We start from the raw sequence: 17,147 nt of genomic DNA, 5'->3' as shown, positions 1-17,147 counted from the left end.
GGCAGGGGGTGTTGAGGGTTGAGAAGGGAGACGATAAAGAGAACCATAGAGTACACCTCCAGCCTGGTAGAGAAAGAGAGAGCGTCCTCCATGTGCCCACTGTCCTAGAGGCGGCTGGGCCGGAGGCGGTCGCACAAAGGGAGTCCCTGGAGGCCGCTCCAGCTGCTGGTCGACCATAGAGATGCGGCTCCCGCCCGCCGTGGGCCGGGAGGTAAGTGAGCGGCTGCAGGTTGGGAACTGGTAAGGAGTGCGGGTGGAGCAGGCCTGAGGCAAAAGTTTCTTGAGCCCCAGGATGAGGGTGCGCCTGGGCGGTAGGAACGCTTGGGACAAGTGCTGAAGGGAGCACGCCAACGAGCGGGGCCCCGGCGCATCACATCAGCCGCCCGGGTGCCTTAGTCGCGTCACTGCTCTGGACCCCGCCCGCTTATCCGCTGCCTCTCCTCAGGACCATAATCATGATGCTGCTCCATCCCAAGCCTGGCAGGTTACAAAACGGCTTTCCTATTCTTCCGCTCTTGTGATTCCCGCTCCCGCCCAACGATGTGGACGCTGTCATCGCCTCCACTTTACAGATGGGAAAGCTAAGGCCCAGAGAAGCGAGGTGACTTTTATCTGTCCAGGGCCACGCGGTGAGTCAGAGCCCACAGACAGGTTTAAACGCGGGTACCTTGGTCCCCAGGCCGGGTCTCCTTTCCCCAGGCCTTTTCTGCCTAAATGTGTCCTTTCTCTTCCTCAGTGCCCTTGCCCCTAGATAAGCTCATTTCTTCTCTTGGCCCCACTGTCTCCCACTTCACCCCGCCTTCCAGCCGCTGAAGGTTCTCAGTCTAGACATACCTCGCCTTCCTTGGTTCTCACCAAGGCAAATATACTGCCCGAGCTGGAAGATTCCTGAGAGCAGCGATAATATTTAGTAAGTGGAGGCTGCGGTTCCTGGAGAATCCTCTGAGGGCAGAAGGGCACTGCCCTGCCAGCTTCTGAATCCCCGTGTTCTGAGGTTTTGAGTTGCAGAATTCTCACCTGCAACCTAATTTCCTAGCCTGAGGCCCTTAATCGACCTCCATGACTCAGTTTCAAGAACTGATTACTGTTGTTCTTATTAATTATCAATTTCTCAGCTTAAACTAATTTTAGCCATGTATAACAGAATATGCAATTTAGTTGACATTTGTTTCTCAGTTTTGTTCCAGTGTTCAATGTGAGGCCATAATAAATGAGTTTGAAATTTCTCCAGATGTGATACTTTATGTGTAAGAAACCACGGTTTGATATCTTACTAAAATCCTAGCTTTACTTTGATGCACCTCTGTGTCTATAGTTCTTCACTAGAATTCCCTTGTTTGTCTAACTGGTATAGACCATTGGTGGTTTGTGTTTAGTGAAGTGATAATGTCAACAAACTCAAAAAGCTCCAGGTCTAGGGAGGGAGACTGATAAGTAAACAACAGTGCAGTGTGAAACAGTTTCTGACAGAGCTGTGTACAAGGTGCCGTTAGGAACTCAGAGAGAGAGACTTAGATAAACAGTGTCAGGAAGCCATCATAGTGGAAGTGACATTTGTGCAGGTTCTTAAAGGATAGTTCTAAGTCGGTTAGCCAGACAAGAAAGATGGCAAAGGGGAAAAGGCCCAGCAAGCCGAGAGAGAGGAAGGTGAAAGGATGTGGAAGCCAAAGAGAACGTGGTGAATCTGGGGAGTGGCAAATAATTGGTATGACTGGTTCAGAGATCTGTTGCAGGGAGAAGTGGAAGATGAATCTGGAAGGTCAGCAGGGGCCAGATTATCATGAAGGAAGGGCCTTGAGCTCAGGAATAGAGAGATCATAAAATGTTAAGAGGGAAAGGGACCTCTGAGATCCCTTGACCCTAGCCAGTGTTATTGCAGATAAGAAAACTGAGATCTAGGTTGCTTAATGATTTGACCAAGGTCACTTAGCTTCGAGAAACATAACCTGCAGTCTTTAATATGTTGGCCATATTTCTTGTCTCTTTCCTGTATTGACCCCTAATGTCATTTTTATGCTTTTTGTTCTAAACTTTGCCATAAAAAGAACACTTCTAGGTTAACTAGGTGTGGCATGCTGCCATACAAGGAAATGCTTAACTGGGCAGGCACTGGGCTCTGTACCCACACCAACTAGGAAGAAAGTGAGAGATCTAATTATATTTTGTTTGGTTTTTCTTCTGGTTGGTTTATCAGCACTTCGGAGGCCATAGCACACAAGTTGGTGGTGATGACAGAGCCCGTGTTGGACTCACAGCCAGCCAACAGCGCTGGAGAGATGGATGGACTGTGCCCTGAGCTATTGCTGATCCCCCCACCTCTCTCTAACCGTGGACTCCTGGAGCCTGTCCAGAGCCCCTGTCCTTCTGGAAACCCTCCACCTTTGCCTGCTGACCCAGGCTGCCTGCTGGTAGAGACCACAGCAACTGAAGAGGACACAGGGAATATGGAGATCATTGTGGAAGCAGTAGCTGGAAACCTGTCCCCCAGTGCTCCTGGAGAGACCCCAGGTACAAACACAGTTGCTAGCAGGCCAGTGGGACAAGCAGCCCTGAGTTTTTGTCTGTGCTATTTTTGATCCTTGTATATAAATATGATGAAGACACAAGGTAGCATCCTATTTTTATACTTAGAGATGTTGTAATTTGATTTGCAGTTGGTGAATGTTGATTGAAGGCTGACGAGGTGGTGCACAACCTTGTACCAAGCTCTTGGCAGTCTATCCCTGCGAGGGCTTCACATCTGCTAGGCGGTAATCCAGAAAGGAAGACTTTTCTGACACCTCTGCCCAATTCTTACTCCTATAGTCCTCAGGGATTCTTTCCTCCATATTGACCTCCCACCCAGGAACTACAGCCAGGGATTAGGCAAAAGGCCCAGCCTCTCTCCACCACCCAGGGCTTGGCAGGACTTCCTAGAAGTAATCTTGGTATCCCCTGCTCTAGTTTCTTGTAAATAACGTACTTAACTCATTCAAGGCATGTCGTTGAGAGTAGGAGTTGGACCTTTATATTTATGTTAGAAGAAAGATTCTCCCCTTTCTACACCTTTTTATTTTTAGGTAATGTTCCTATTTTTCAACTGCCATCTTCCAGCTACAGTTGTACCAGCCTTCCTTGGAAGTATACAGAGAATACTGGGAAGATTAGCTAATTTGATCATATGATATTTCTAAGCTTTGATGTGGTGAAAGAAATAATAAATTAAGAAGAAACCTGGAAAAACATTTATAATATATAAGAAAGAGTATCTTTAAAATTCAGAGAACTCCACAATAAAAAAAAAAGTTTTTTTAAAAGAAGGAAAAAGGAATCTACATTCAATTCAATAAAGAAGTAAAAAGTCAACAACCGTAAGGAAGCTTAATCTCACTAATATGCAAATTCCAGTTAAAAGTAACTATGAGATGCCAGTTTTGTTTCTTGACTTTGGCAAAAATTAAGCATTATTTATAAAACTACTGTTGGTGAGGCTGTAGGGGAACAGATACTATCTTACAGTTTATGGAGAGTATAAATTAGTGTAATCTTTTGAAGGTCAGTTTATCTATGTAACAAATTTTAAAATATGTGTTCTCTGACTCAGTAATTCTGCTTCTAGGGATCTGTCATATAGAAAGACTCATACGCATGCACAAGATTACGGGGATAATGCAGCTTTATTTATAATGATTGGAAACAACGCAGTAGTCCATCAGTAAGAGCAAAATTTCATTTTGATTTATCCATACTCGTACCATGAACTGGACAAAAAAAAAAATATGAGGTAGATAAAAATATCTTTGCTGTATAGCAGATGGGAAAAAAGCTAAGTGCAGAAAAATGACCCCCCCAAAGCCTAAAAGGATCTAGACCAAACTATGTGTGTGAGGATGGGGGATGATTATTCTTTATATATGTCTGTATCATTTGAATTGTTGCACTGAATTTTTATTTAAACAAAAAGATAATAAAGAGAAAAAGGACCACCAGAATAAACATGGGGCAAACCTGGGCTCTACCGTTACCAAGCAGATTGGCCTTAACGTCGCAGAATCCTAGGTCCCTCTTCCCAAAGAACAGTTGGAGGACCAGGCTAGAGTGTTTCCTAAGCCTTTCTTTGTCAAGGTCCTCCCTATTGCTTAAGAAATGACAACAATTATTTTGAATGTGATTTGGCCTCCATTGTATGAATTACTATGCCTTTGAAAATCTCTTCACAGAATATAAAAGTAATACTTTGTCATTTATATTGCAAATATTACCCCCAGATTGTCATTTTCTTCTTTTGGAAGTTTCTAAGTTTTTATTTGGACAAAATATATTGTCTTAAAGCTTTCTGGATTTGGTTAATGCTTTTTACGTTTACTTAACAAATAATTACCAAGTACCTACTTGTGCCAAGTATTATGTAAGGTATTGGGAATCCAAACACATGTGCAAGATAGACTGTCCCTGACATTAAGGGGCTTACAGTCCAAGTGTAGAACCAGACTTAAGTCCATCTCCACTCCGTGAATATTAAAAGATTCACCTACATTTTCTACTGGTAACTAACTCCTATGAGTCTCGTTCCATCTGATTCTGTGCCTTTCTCTGTCGGTCCTCTGCCTGCAGGTGTCCTGGTAAAGGTGGTGGAGGTGTACTTCTGTGAGCGCTGTGAGCAGAGCTTCGCAGAGCCCGCTCTGCTGGCCCTGCACCAGTGCACTGAGACCCTTATACAGCCTGTGCATGGCCTCTCTAGCCCCCCGTGCTCTGTAGAGCTGCCCCCCAGCAACCTCACTCTTCCTGGCCCTCTACAGGGCCAGAGCCCACCAAATAGCCCCCTGCCATGCCCTGTGTGTAGACAGGAGTTTGCCCAACCCCAGGCCCTGAAGAGCCACTTCAAGATTCACCGGGGCACTCCCGACACCTTCTCCTGCCCAGAGTCTGGCTGTGTGTTCTCCGCTCAAGATCGCAAGGGTCTACAGCACCACCTGAGGCAGACCCACAGAGCACTTCCTGTGCCCTGTTCTTTCCGGGGCTGCCCCCTGGTCTTCGGGAGCCAGCAGGGCATGGAGCTGCACCGGCAGGCCCATTACCCTTTCCACTGCAACCATTGCAGCTTCGTGGGCTCCAACATCAAACTCTTCCGGCAGCATCAGCGGAGCCATGGAGCCGGGACACAGGGAGGACTGTCTGCTGTTCAGGGTCTTCCGTCCCAGGAGCTGCTGCCAGGTATGAGGCCAAGGGCCCAGCAGCCTTGAGGAGAGGCAGTTGTTTCTAGTGCTGTGAATATGTGCATGAATACGAGAGAATCCAGAGTAATGGCTCAGAAGGACAGAATTACTGGCTGACACGGAAAGGCTTCTAGAAATCCTGGACTGGTCAGAATATATGAGACAAAGAGGAAGTCTTTTGGACAGTGAATGAAGTTTGGCTTAGACTGCACTGTGGCCTTGAAGTTACTTAACCAATATTTTCCTCTGATCATTTTGTAACTTTCTGAGGGCAGAAGCTAAAATGCCCATCAGTGGCTGTAGCCACTGGTAGAATGCCTATAAACTCCTGTTAGGGCAAGTGGGATTGGGCAGGAGAAGCTGGGGTTATTTTAAAAGAAACCTTCAAGGAAGATAGTGCTTCAGTGATTCTTACTCTTCTTCATCTCTTAAAAAGGGCATGGGGTAAGCAGAGGAGCAGGGGGAAATAGAAAAAACAGGATTCTGATGAGAGAATTTGGCTTGCTAAGACTCATTTGTGCTCTGATGCAAAGAGAAGATTCCTCTTCTGCAAAAAAAGTCATACGTTTTTGCCTTACTGAAGCAGCTGCCTCTGTTGAGGGATAGAAGGGATGGATTTGAAGGTAGAAGGTGTGCCCCTGAATTGCTGAGTTAGGTTTTTCAGTAAAAGTTTAGAGGTCAGGGTTTGTTCACCTGTACTAAGCCACCAGTCATTGGCTCCGGTGATCTGAGCTAGGAAGTATAGTCTCATCTGTCTAGTCTCTACCTCTCTGCCCCCTCCCCCTCTCCAGTGACCTCAGGGCTCTTACCTTCAGGGGGTCTGAGGTTGGTGTTATCTGAAGTTTGATTTACTTTAGGTTGGAGCATTACTGACCGCTGAGCTCCTGGTCTTCCTGTCTTTGTCTTGAGTGGGAATAAATTTATATACTTTACAACCCAAGATGCCCTTATGCCACCTAGTTGGAAGTGATTCTTCTAGCCAGTAAGAGCAGAAGTACAAGCACTCAGCACTGCATTGGCTCCTCTAGTCATCAAGTTTTATGTGTCTGCAGCTCCCAGACTGTCCCCAGGAGAGGGAGAGCCTTCAGAGGAAGCAGGAACACCCATGCCTGGGCAGGATTCAGCTGAAGAGGAGGACGTAGAGGAAGAAGAGAGTGGCAGCCAGAAGAACTCTCAGAAAGCCCTGGGGAAAGGCCAGGGGGCTCAGCAATTGGAGGGTAATGATATGATGGATAGGGAGGAATGGACTGTGGGGGCCTGGCATCGAGGCACTAAGATTTGGTTTTCTGACCTTTGGTTCAGATCCTTCAGTTCTTAACATTCCACTTCAACATGTCTAGTGGGAAAATGATAAATGGGTACAGTCTCTGGTAACACAGGGTAGGAGTAAATAGAGTCTGCTTTCAGAGCTGGTGTTTCTCAGGCAGGAAGCTGTCTTGTCTGATACTGAGCCCTCTAAGATTGTTTTTCTGAATCTTTGCTTCCCAGTTTTCCATCTCAGTAGAATGACATTTGAATCCCATCCCACGGGGAGCATATGTACTGTCAGGTGACTAGGAAAGATCTGATTGTATTTATTACCAACTCTCTATAAACCCAAACTCAGTGAGACAGTGTTTGGAAGTAGGAGTACTTGACCTTCTCTTCCTTCTCCTCTGCTCACGCCCTGTGGGGTTCTTTTCCTTCCGACCAACCCTACTGATCCTTCTGCCCGTCCCTGTGGTCAAGGGCAGGAAGAACAGATTGCTCCATCTGGATTGCTCTTTTCAGCTTCTCTAGATAAAGCCTCAGGAATAATGGGTGTCTGGGGCAGTACTTCACTCAGACCACAGCAAGTTCTGAGAAGTCCTTGTGACTTTGTTTCTCTAAATACTTGAATGTCTTGTCTCTTCTTTAAGACTATAATGTTTGAGATGCTATTGTTTGGTTTCCTGAAGAGAAAGGAGCAAGGCCATGCAAGTTTTGTCTGGGCTAATCGTGGTTCTCCCATTATCCGGCCAACCCCTGACCTATCAAAGAATCTCACTCTTAGCCCTCTCTGCCTTTTCCTCCCGCAGGGGATGCAGCTTCTGGCACCGAGTCTCTCTTCAAGACCCACATGTGTCCAGAATGCAAGCGCTGCTTCAAGAAGCGGACCCATCTGGTGGAGCACCTACATCTTCACTTCCCAGACCCCAGTCTCCAGTGCCCCAACTGCCAAAAGTTCTTCACTAGTAAGAGCAAGCTCAAGACCCACCTGCTGCGGGAGCTGGGCCAGAAGGCCCACCGCTGCCCACTGTGCCATTACAGCGCAGTGGAGAGGAATGCACTCAACCGCCACATGGCCAGCATGCATGAGGACATTTCCAACTTCTACTCAGATACCTATGCCTGTCCTGTCTGCCGTGAGGAGTTCCGCCTCAGCCAGGCCCTTAAGGAGCACCTCAAGAGCCACACCGCGGCAGCAGCAGCAGAGCCGCTGTCCCTCCACTGCTTTCAGGAGGGCTGCAGCTATGCGGCACCTGACCGGAAGGCCTTCGTAAAGCACCTGAAGGAGACCCACGGGGTGCGGGCCGTGGAGTGCCGCCATCACTCGTGTCCCATGCTCTTCGCCACGGCGGAAGCCATGGAGTCCCACCACAAAAGCCACTATGCCTTCCACTGCCCCCACTGCGACTTCGCCTGTTCCAACAAGCACCTGTTCCGCAAACACAAGAAGCAGGGCCACCCTGGCAGTGAAGAGCTGCGCTGCACCTTCTGCCCCTTTGCCACCTTCAACCCGGTGGCCTACCAGGACCACGTGGGCAAGATGCATGCTCACGAGAAGATCCACCAGTGCCCTGAGTGCAACTTTGCCACTGCCCACAAGAGGGTGCTTATCCGCCACATGCTGCTGCATACCGGTGAGATGTCTTCCCTCCACCCCTGCAGTCATGTAATAATGGTGATGATGGTGATGATGATGGCAAATGGGAGCTTTTACTGTGTACCAGACACAGGGAGGGCTTTGCATACACTACATAGGTCTCATTTGGCCTACTAGTCCTAGAAGTAAGTCTAGTATTTGCAGTTCACAGATGAACCTTGAGTGTCACTCAGCTCATAAAGGGATCAGGCTACAACTTGAATCCAGGCAGTCTGATCCAGAGCCTGTGCTCTAACCACTGTGCTGTTATGCCTCACCTCTAAGGCCCTGTCCAGTTCTGCCCACCCTTAGGCGGGCTTGGGAGGGTCAACATCCAGCCTATTAAAGCAAAGAAACCCAGACCAGGACAGATACCTTCCTTGGCATTTCAAGTTTTGGGATATGCTGTGAGAGATGGGGTGAGGGGACTGAGCCATCCACATACTTCATAGCCTTGGCAGCCATGACACTGAAACGATCACTTCTGGTGACCAGGAAGTTGCACGTGTTTCAACTCAGACTCTTAATTGGTTACCAGCATCACTGATGCTTCAAATAAAAACCAGACCAGGCTTCCTGCTATAGCGTCATCCCATTTGTGATCGTGATATCAGCATCAGTAGATTGACAAGACAAAAATCTAATCAAAGATTCTTCAGTTTGTGGAAACAGTTTTTAGGCAGCTTTTGACAAAGCCATTGTTGTTGCCGTTAAACAGTTCCTTTCTATACAGACTTTAGTCACAAAGTCTCATTTTTCTGAGGCCTTTCTTGAAACCTCACATCTATACAGACATACTTTCTTTTATGGCACTTCACTTTATTGTGCTTAGCAATTTTATAAATTGAAGGTTTGTGGCAACCGTGTGTTGTCAGATGACGGTTAGCACTTTTTAGCAATAAAGCATTTTTAAATTAAGGTATGTACATTGTTTTGTTAGACATAATGCTTTTTAAAAAATTTTTTGTTTTGGGGGGATAATTAGGTTTATTTATTTATTATTTTTCATTTTTTACTTAATGGATGTGCTGGGGATCAAACCCTTGACCTCGTGCATGCTAGGTGTGCGCTCTACCACTAAGCTATACCCTCCCCCCAGACACAATGCTATTGCACACTTAATAGACTACAGTATAGTGTGTGAACATAACTTTTATGGGTACTGGGAAACCAAAAAATTTGTGTGACTCTGTGTTGTGCTGTTTGCTTTATTGCAGTGGTCTGGAACTGCAGTCTCCAAGGTGTGCTTGTGTAGCACTTTATAATTTACAGTTCTTTCATATGTATTATCTCATTTAATCTATAATAACAATCTTATAAAGAAGGCAGGTAAAGGTGAGAAACCCTGAACATTTAAATGGCCTGTTTCACACAGCTAGTATCAGAACCAGAGCCAGAACACCATGTTGCTTGCCTTTGACGATAGGGAGAGGGGTTGGGAGGGAGGGCAGGGATAACAGGGAAGGGTCCTGAAGGAACATGGCCCCAGCCTCTCTTCTCAGTGCCAGGTCTTGACCAACTACAGGGACAGCTTGTCCTTGAGTCCTTGCTGGGCACCGCTGAGGACTCTGAGACATGTCATAAATGAGTGGGTCAGCACTTCATATCAACCATGTGAGGTCAGTATTTTTGTTTCCCCCTTTTTGGAAACCAGGAAACTGAGACTTAGAGGGGTTAAATGACCTACCCAAGGCCACACAGTAGTAAGCTGGGGTTTGAACCAATGCTTAATAGCTCTCTGGTTTCTCTGTGCCTCAGCTCCTTCCTCTGTAAAATGGGGTAATCATAACCCTTATCTCATAGGGCTGTTGTGAGGATTCAGTAAGAGGTGGCATTTTTATAAAGTGCTCAAGTGCCTGGCACTTAGTACTATATAAATGTTGGCTATTACTACCTTTATTACTGTGTTGGACTTCAGAGTCAGAGTTGTTAACCACTGTGTTGTATTGCCTAATTTTTTCTCCATCTCTTCCACAAAACTGGAAGGAATTGGGCTAAGTGGAGCAGTTAGCCATTAGTGCCAATAAGCTGTGTAACAAATCCAGAATGGACTTTAAAGCTAGTTTTGAAAAGCTAGATCTTCAGTTCCCCACTTCATTGGTGTTGGGGTGGAGGGGCAGACGTCTGAGACGGCCATGAAGCAGCATTGACTGTTGTGATCAGCATCTCAGCTTTCACTCCTGCTGGGCACCAGGGTGAGCTTGCTGGGGAAAGTGGTCTGTCCACTCACTCGATCCATGTCTGACCTTTGTTCTCTCCCCTCTCCCCTCCACCCCCACATAAGGCGAGAAACCGCACAAGTGTGAGCTGTGCGACTTCACCTGCCGAGACGTGAGCTACCTATCCAAGCACATGCTGACCCACTCCAACACCAAGGATTACATGTGCACTGAATGTGGTTATGTCACCAAGTGGAAGCACTACCTCAGTGTGCACATGCGGAAACACGCAGGGGACCTCAGGTATGAGCACTCGCATGCCTCCGGCCCTATCCTAAGAACCCAGTGCTAAGCTCGCCTCCTCTCGAAGTCAACTTCTGGCCCCGTTGCTCTTCTAGCCCCGGAGAGACTCTTCGTAACGCCCCTCTCTGCTCCTGTCATCTTGGCTCCACTGCCTGTAGCTGACCTCTGTGCATGTGGCCCAGTCTGCATGGTGAGAGCTCTCTGGGCTCAAGGAAGGGAGTGTAGACCCAGAGTAGAGGCCCAGAGACTAAGGTATCACCTGAGCTCTCAGAGTCCAGTCCTGGTGAAGTAGATGGACTATACTTGTGGCCCGAATCCAGGCCACTGCCAAATCCAGGCAAGTTCCCCTCTGATCTGTGGGCATAGCTGGCTAGGGGGTTTCTTCTTAGCTTTCATGCCTCCACGGGAGGTTGGAAACTAGGCACAGAAACCTGCCCCGTGGGGCTGTAGCCATGTCAGCTCCTCGAAAGTCCACAGAGGGCTGCTGAATCACGATATCTTCCCTTTAAAAAGCAATGTAGAATAGGGGATAGAACACAAGCCCAAGTCTCTGCTTGGCGTTATTAACTTTTGTGCTTTGGTCTCCTCACTTAGGAAATAGAGATACCTATTTCATAGGGTAGTGGAAAAGACAAATTAGATAATGCATGTGCAATATTGAGTGTAGAGCCTGGCCCATAGTATGTATTTATTTAGTGACTGGTAGTTGCTGTGACTGATATACAGTTGTGATCTTCCCTCCTAACCAGATACCAGTGCAACCAGTGCTCTTATCGCTGCCACCGGGCTGATCAGCTGAGTAGCCACAAGCTGCGGCACCAGGGCAAGTCCCTGATGTGTGAAGTGTGTGCCTTTGCTTGCAAGCGGAAGTATGAGCTGCAGAAGCACATGGCTTCCCAGCACCACCCCGGAACGCCAGCCCCGCTCTACCCCTGCCGCTACTGCAGCTACCAGAGCCGCCACAAGCAGGCGCTGCTGAGCCACGAGAACTGTAAGCATACCCGCCTCCGCGAGTTCCGCTGCGCCCTCTGTGACTACCGCACCTTCAGCAACACCACCCTCTTCTTCCACAAGCGCAAGGTCCATGGTTATGTGCCTGGGGACCAGGTCTGGCAGCTCCGCTGTGCCAGCCAGGAGCCAGAGGAGGCCACACAGTGCCCAACACCCTCACCAGACTCAGAGCGGTCAAGCCAGCTGTCTGCCCAGCCTGAGGGGCCAGACCATGACCCTGGGACTGTGGTGGACCCCACCTTGGACCAGGCCCTGCCAGAGGTCAGCGAGGAAGACAGTGCCAGGAGACAGGACAGCAATGAGATTTCCCAAGGGGATGACCTGGTTGGCAGCCCCAGTCCAGCGGCGGTGGATGAAGGCAGCTGCACACTACACTTAGAGGCCCTGGGAGTGGAGCTGGAACCTGTGGCCGACCCACCCCTTGAGGAGATCACTGAAACTGCCCCTGTGGAGTTCAGGCCCCTGGATCCCTCTGGGCCCCTGAGCCTAGAAGGGCCAGATGGAACTTTGACAGAGTTGTCTACCTTTGAAAGTGCTGGAACTTCTGGCATGAGTGTTGAAGAAGAGCCCATTCTGGAAAAGCCAGTCTCTGAGCCCCCTAGAAATCCTCCTTCCTCAGAGGAGCCCCCTAACAGCTGGGTGGGAACCTTGAAGGCAACTCCACCCACTGAGACAGCACCCCTGCCCCAGTTCCCTGAATCAGAGTCATTACTCAAGGCCCTAAGGAGGCAGGACAAAGAACAGGCAGAGGCGCTGGTGTTGGAGGGGCGGGTTCAGATGGTAGTGATACAGGGAGAGGGGCGGGCTTTCCGCTGCCCACACTGCCCTTTCATCACCCGCCGGGAGAAGGCCCTGAATCTGCACTCCAGGACTGGGTGCCAGGGCCGCCGAGAGCCCCTGCTGTGTCCTGAGTGTGGGGCCAACTTCAAGCAACAGCGTGGCCTCAGCACCCACCTGCTGAAGAAGTGCCCTGTTCTGCTCAGAAAGAACAAGGGCTTGCCCAGACCACATTCACCCATCCCTCTGACTCCTCTGCCCTCAGACACCCAGGCCTCAGAGGATGCAGAAGGTGGGAAGCCTCCACCTGCACCATTAGAAGTAGAGGTTTTGCTTGCAAAAGATTCTCCTTCTGAGCTTCCTGGAGAGCCAGAAAAGACAGAAGAGCCTCGTGCCACTCTCTCTGGCTCCACAGCCCTTCCTGCAGTAAACTCCTCACCCACAGAGGCCCCTGAGAAGTTCCGCTTTGAGCAGGGCAAATTTCACTGCAACTCCTGCATGTTCCTTTGTTCTCGGCTCTCCTCCATTACCTCTCATGTGGCTGAAGGCTGCCGGGGTGGCCGTGGTTGGGGAGGAAAGCAAGGAGCCTCCCAGACCCAGCCTGTTGTGTCCCCGCTAAGCAGCAGGGACTCTGCTCCCCTAAGCAGTGGAGATACAGAGTGTGGCCCTGGTGATGGAGATACAGCTCTGGTTCCAAAGCAGAAGGGGGCTCGCTTCTCCTGCCCCACGTGCCCCTTTAGCTGCCAGCAGGAGCGGGCTCTGAGGACTCACCAGACCCGGGGCTGCCCCCTTGAGCCGTCTGGAGAGCTGCACTGTGGCCTCTGCCCGTTCAGTGCTCCTGCTGCTGCTGCCCTGAGGCTCCACCAGAAGCGGAGGCACCCCACTGCAGCCCCTGCCCGCAGCCCCCGGCCCCCTCTTCAATGTGGGGACTGTGGCTTCACCTGTAAACAGAGCCGGTGCCTACAGCAGCACCGGCGGCTCAAGCATGAGGGAGTGAAGCCACATCAGTGCCCTTTCTGTGACTTTTCCACCACCAGGCGGTACCGGTTGGAAGCTCACCAGTCCCGACACACAGGTGTTGGCCGCATCCCTTGTAGCTCCTGTCCCCAGACATTTGGTACCAACTCAAAACTGCGCTTGCACCGGCTGAGGGTACATGACAAAACACCCACCCACTTCTGTCCTCTCTGTGACTATAGTGGCTACCTTCGCCATGACATCACTCGCCATGTCAACAGCTGCCACCAGGGCACCCCAGCCTTTGCCTGCCCCCAGTGTGAGGCCCAGTTCAGCTCTGAGACGGCACTCAAGCAGCATGCTCTGCGCCGGCATCCCGAGCCAACACCGCAAGCCCCTGGCTCTCCCACAGAGGCCACTGAGGGCCCCCTGCACTGCTCCCGCTGTGGGTTGCTGTGCCCCAGCCCCGCCAGCCTGCGAGGCCACACCCGGAAACAGCACCCACGGCTTGAATGTGGGGCCTGTCAGGAGGCCTTCCCCAGCCGGCCAGCACTGGATGAGCACCGGAGGCAGCAGCATTTCAGCCACCGCTGCCAGCTCTGTGACTTTGCTGCCCGGGAGCGGGCAGGCCTGGTGAAGCACTACTTGGAACAGCATGAGGAGACTTCAGCAGCAGCAGCAGCCTCAGCTGAGGATGGAGATGCTGGCCAGCCCCCCTTGCATTGCCCCTTTTGTGACTTTGCGTGCCGCCATCAGCTGGTGCTGGACCACCACGTGAAAGGGCATGGGGGTACCCGGCTCTACAAGTGCACTGACTGTGCTTACAGCACCAAGAACCGGCAGAAGATCACCTGGCATAGCCGCATCCACACTGGGGAAAAGCCTTACCATTGTCACCTCTGTCCCTATGCCTGTGCTGACCCTTCTCGCCTCAAGGTAAGGTCAGGGAGCAGGGCCAGAAATGGAAGAAATGCAGGTTGTGGAATTAAACTACCTGGGTTCTCTAATCCTGACTCTTCCAAATATTAGCTTTATGACCTTGGTCAAGTCCCTTAATATCTCCATGCCTCAGCTTCCTCATCTGTAAAAAGGGGATAATACTTCATAGGGTTGTTGCAAAGATAAAATTCCATAATATGTGCTTGGCATGTGATAAAAGTGTATAATAGGTTGGGGATAATCTAGATAACAGCTAGCACTTATTGAGCACTTATGCTGTATGCCAGACACTAATCCTTTCAAAAATACGATATAGTAACTTTTACAGTTTCCCATTTTACAGATTAATAAACTGAGAATTAGGGGTTAGGCACCCAACGACAGCTAATAAGGGCAGAGCTGAGAGAGGACAGACCTGCGGGTAGACCAAATGGGTTAGGGTGGTACCAGAGTAACTGGCCTAGGGGACATGATTGGCAATGGGGGAACATGGGTAGGATCAGAACAGGGAACAGAATTATCTGCCAGCAGTTTCTCTGCCTGCTTGCCCTGTTTCCACATCCAGTGTGTACCAAGGGGTGCACATTTTTTGGGTATATTCTTTGCTCTTTCAAACTCCTCCAGTACCATATGCGGATTCACAAGGAGGAACGGAAGTATCTCTGCCCTGATTGTGGCTACAAGTGCAAGTGGGTCAACCAGCTCAAGTACCACATGACCAAGCACACAGGTGAGTCTGCGTGGTTTTGACAGGCCCAAGGGCTTCCCCTGTTCCCTGGCACACCCAGCCTCTATGAGGTGGTGTATATCTTTACTCAGATTCGGGGCGCACAGCAGTGTTCACCTTAAGGATAGCAGGTAGGCTAAGAAGCCAGAATAGCTTCCCAATCCACTGAAAACCCATCTGAATCAACCTGAGAGTCTGGGCACGTGTACTTTGCAAAAGCTTCTGGGGAGATTGTGGCACAAGGCCACCCACCTCTTGTTGAGAACCTCCCAACTCAAACATGAGTGACTGAGCAGGTCTACCTGCACAGGCGGGATGAAACTGTCATGAGTAAGGAGAAAGTAGAGGGGTTCACCTATTTTAACTTATCCTTTTTTTCCCTTCTGGGTACCAAGTCCATGGACCACAGGTTCTCAGAAATGGGTTCATGATGATATGCTGTGATTTTTGCATATGGTCCCGCATGTAAAGGAATTAACCAGATGTATTTCAAGGCCTTCTGTATCTATGAATACTACTTCTTTCACCTTTACCCGTTCCCTCTTAAGCATCTTTTTGTACTTCTTGAGTTGAACAAAGAGTTGTATTTAAATAGATTCCCATTTCCATGAGTACTCCATGACCAAAAGGGGATCGGAATTCCCCTTGTAGAAACCTCATCATATTTGAGTATTTATCACCATCAGGTGGCTACTTAGGGGTCCAGTTAGTTACCAGCATCCATTGAGCACTCACTGTATACTAAAGGGGCTGTGTTGGGAGAAGGACACACCAGTGTCAGACAGGACTGGAACATTCCAAAGACATAGTCATCATTCACTTTGCTGCTTGTATTCTTCATGTCCCAGGATCACAGTGACTCTTCTGATCCACAGATCCTTGTTCCACCTCCTTCAGTGGTGATTTGTCCCCTGTCCTTGCCCTGTCCTACAGGACTGAAGCCATACCAGTGCCCTGAGTGTGAGTACTGTACCAATCGGGCTGACGCACTGCGAGTGCACCAGGAGACGCGCCACCGGGAAGCTCGGGCCTTCATGTGTGAGCAGTGCGGCAAGGCATTCAAGACGCGCTTCCTACTGCGCACCCACCTCCGCAAGCACAGCGAGGCCAAGCCCTATGTGTGCAACGTGTGCCACCGCGCTTTCCGCTGGGCCGCGGGCCTCCGCCATCACGCCCTCACCCACACCGACCGCCACCCCTTCTTCTGCCGCCTCTGCAGCTACAAGGCCAAGCAGAAATTCCAGGTGGTCAAGCACGTGCGCAGGCACCACCCTGACCAGGCTGACCCAAACCAAGGCGTGGGCAAAGACCCCACCACCCCCACGGTGCACCTGCATGATGTGCAGTTGGAGGACCCCAGCCCTCCTGCTCCTGCTGCTCCCCAAACTGGACCTGAGGGCTGAGAGTGGCTTCCCTGCCCACCCACCCCCCCCACCATTCCCCAAACTTCCCAGACAAGAAGAGGGTGTGAGCCAAGATGTGCAGACTGGAACCAGAGCTAGCCTGAGGAGCTCAGAGCAGAAGGAAGGGCTGGCGTCAGGGTGTCAGAGAGGCTGGAACCCTCCTGGGACTCTGGATGTAGTACTTGGAAGTTGATATAAAAGACATGGACCACATGTTGATTTCTTGTTGAGGCGCACTGTGTTTTTAACCTCAGTTTAATTTCTCCACCGTCATTCCACCGAAGTCCCTAGCTGTAAGAGCTTGCTTTTACCCGTTTCTTCTCTTTCCTTCTTACTATGTCAAGTCCTGTTTTCTTTCAGCGTTCTCAAAACAGTTGTATCTAACTGCATGTGCTGTTGTGCCCACTGCTCTGTAAAGCATGGTAAAATGACAGTAGCTTGTACAGATTCGTCCAAGTCCCTGACTTAACATTGCCAAACTGTCATTTCAGTCTGCCCTGTGCTCTCTTAGACCTGTCTCTCCTTTGTCTCCTTCCATCTTCACTGAGGGACTGATTCTGAAACAGGCCCAGGTCTGCCTCCTCTCTCCTTGAGCCTCTCTCAGCCCTTGTCCTGCTCCCTATTGCCAAGCCCTTTTGTCTACCTGTAGAGGGAGGATTGCCACCCACTAAGCTTCCTCCTCCTGGAAGCAGCTTTGATTCAACATCCATCCTCCGACTGGCTCAGCAGCAGCACTATAGTTAAAGCACAAGGACAGGGTGAAATACAGACAGTTGGGGAGGTAAATCTCTA

The 17,147-nt window shown here is 49.8% G+C and overlaps 1 protein-coding gene across 6 annotated transcripts; it reads left to right on the top strand.

Annotated features, from left to right (window-relative positions):
- Positions 1-69: 69 nt before the first annotated feature.
- Positions 70-16,568, top strand: ZNF142 (zinc finger protein 142). 6 transcript variants are annotated; one of them, XM_031452175.2, is made up of 10 exons: positions 74-211; positions 446-629; positions 2,195-2,508; positions 4,594-5,193; positions 6,248-6,412; positions 7,253-8,077; positions 10,364-10,541; positions 11,291-14,222; positions 14,850-14,955; positions 15,886-16,568. In XM_031452175.2, exons 3-10 carry the CDS (start codon positions 2,229-2,231, stop codon positions 16,353-16,355), a joined length of 5,556 nt encoding a protein of 1,851 aa, XP_031308035.2. In that variant the 5' UTR covers positions 74-211; positions 446-629; positions 2,195-2,228; the 3' UTR covers positions 16,356-16,568. The 6 variants fall into 6 exon arrangements, 4 of the variants coding, with proteins under 4 accessions (XP_010986632.2, XP_031308035.2, XP_031308036.2 ...); XM_010988330.3 differs by lacking the exon at positions 446-629 and having other exon boundaries at positions 70-211; XM_031452176.2 differs by lacking the exon at positions 6,248-6,412.
- The last annotated feature ends 579 nt before the right edge of the window (positions 16,569-17,147 follow it).

This window comes from Camelus dromedarius, chromosome 4 (genome assembly GCF_036321535.1).
Source record: "Camelus dromedarius isolate mCamDro1 chromosome 4, mCamDro1.pat, whole genome shotgun sequence".
In the NCBI taxonomy this organism is placed as follows: domain Eukaryota; kingdom Metazoa; phylum Chordata; class Mammalia; order Artiodactyla; family Camelidae; genus Camelus; species Camelus dromedarius.
This window is presented reverse-complemented; position numbering and strand designations above follow the sequence as displayed.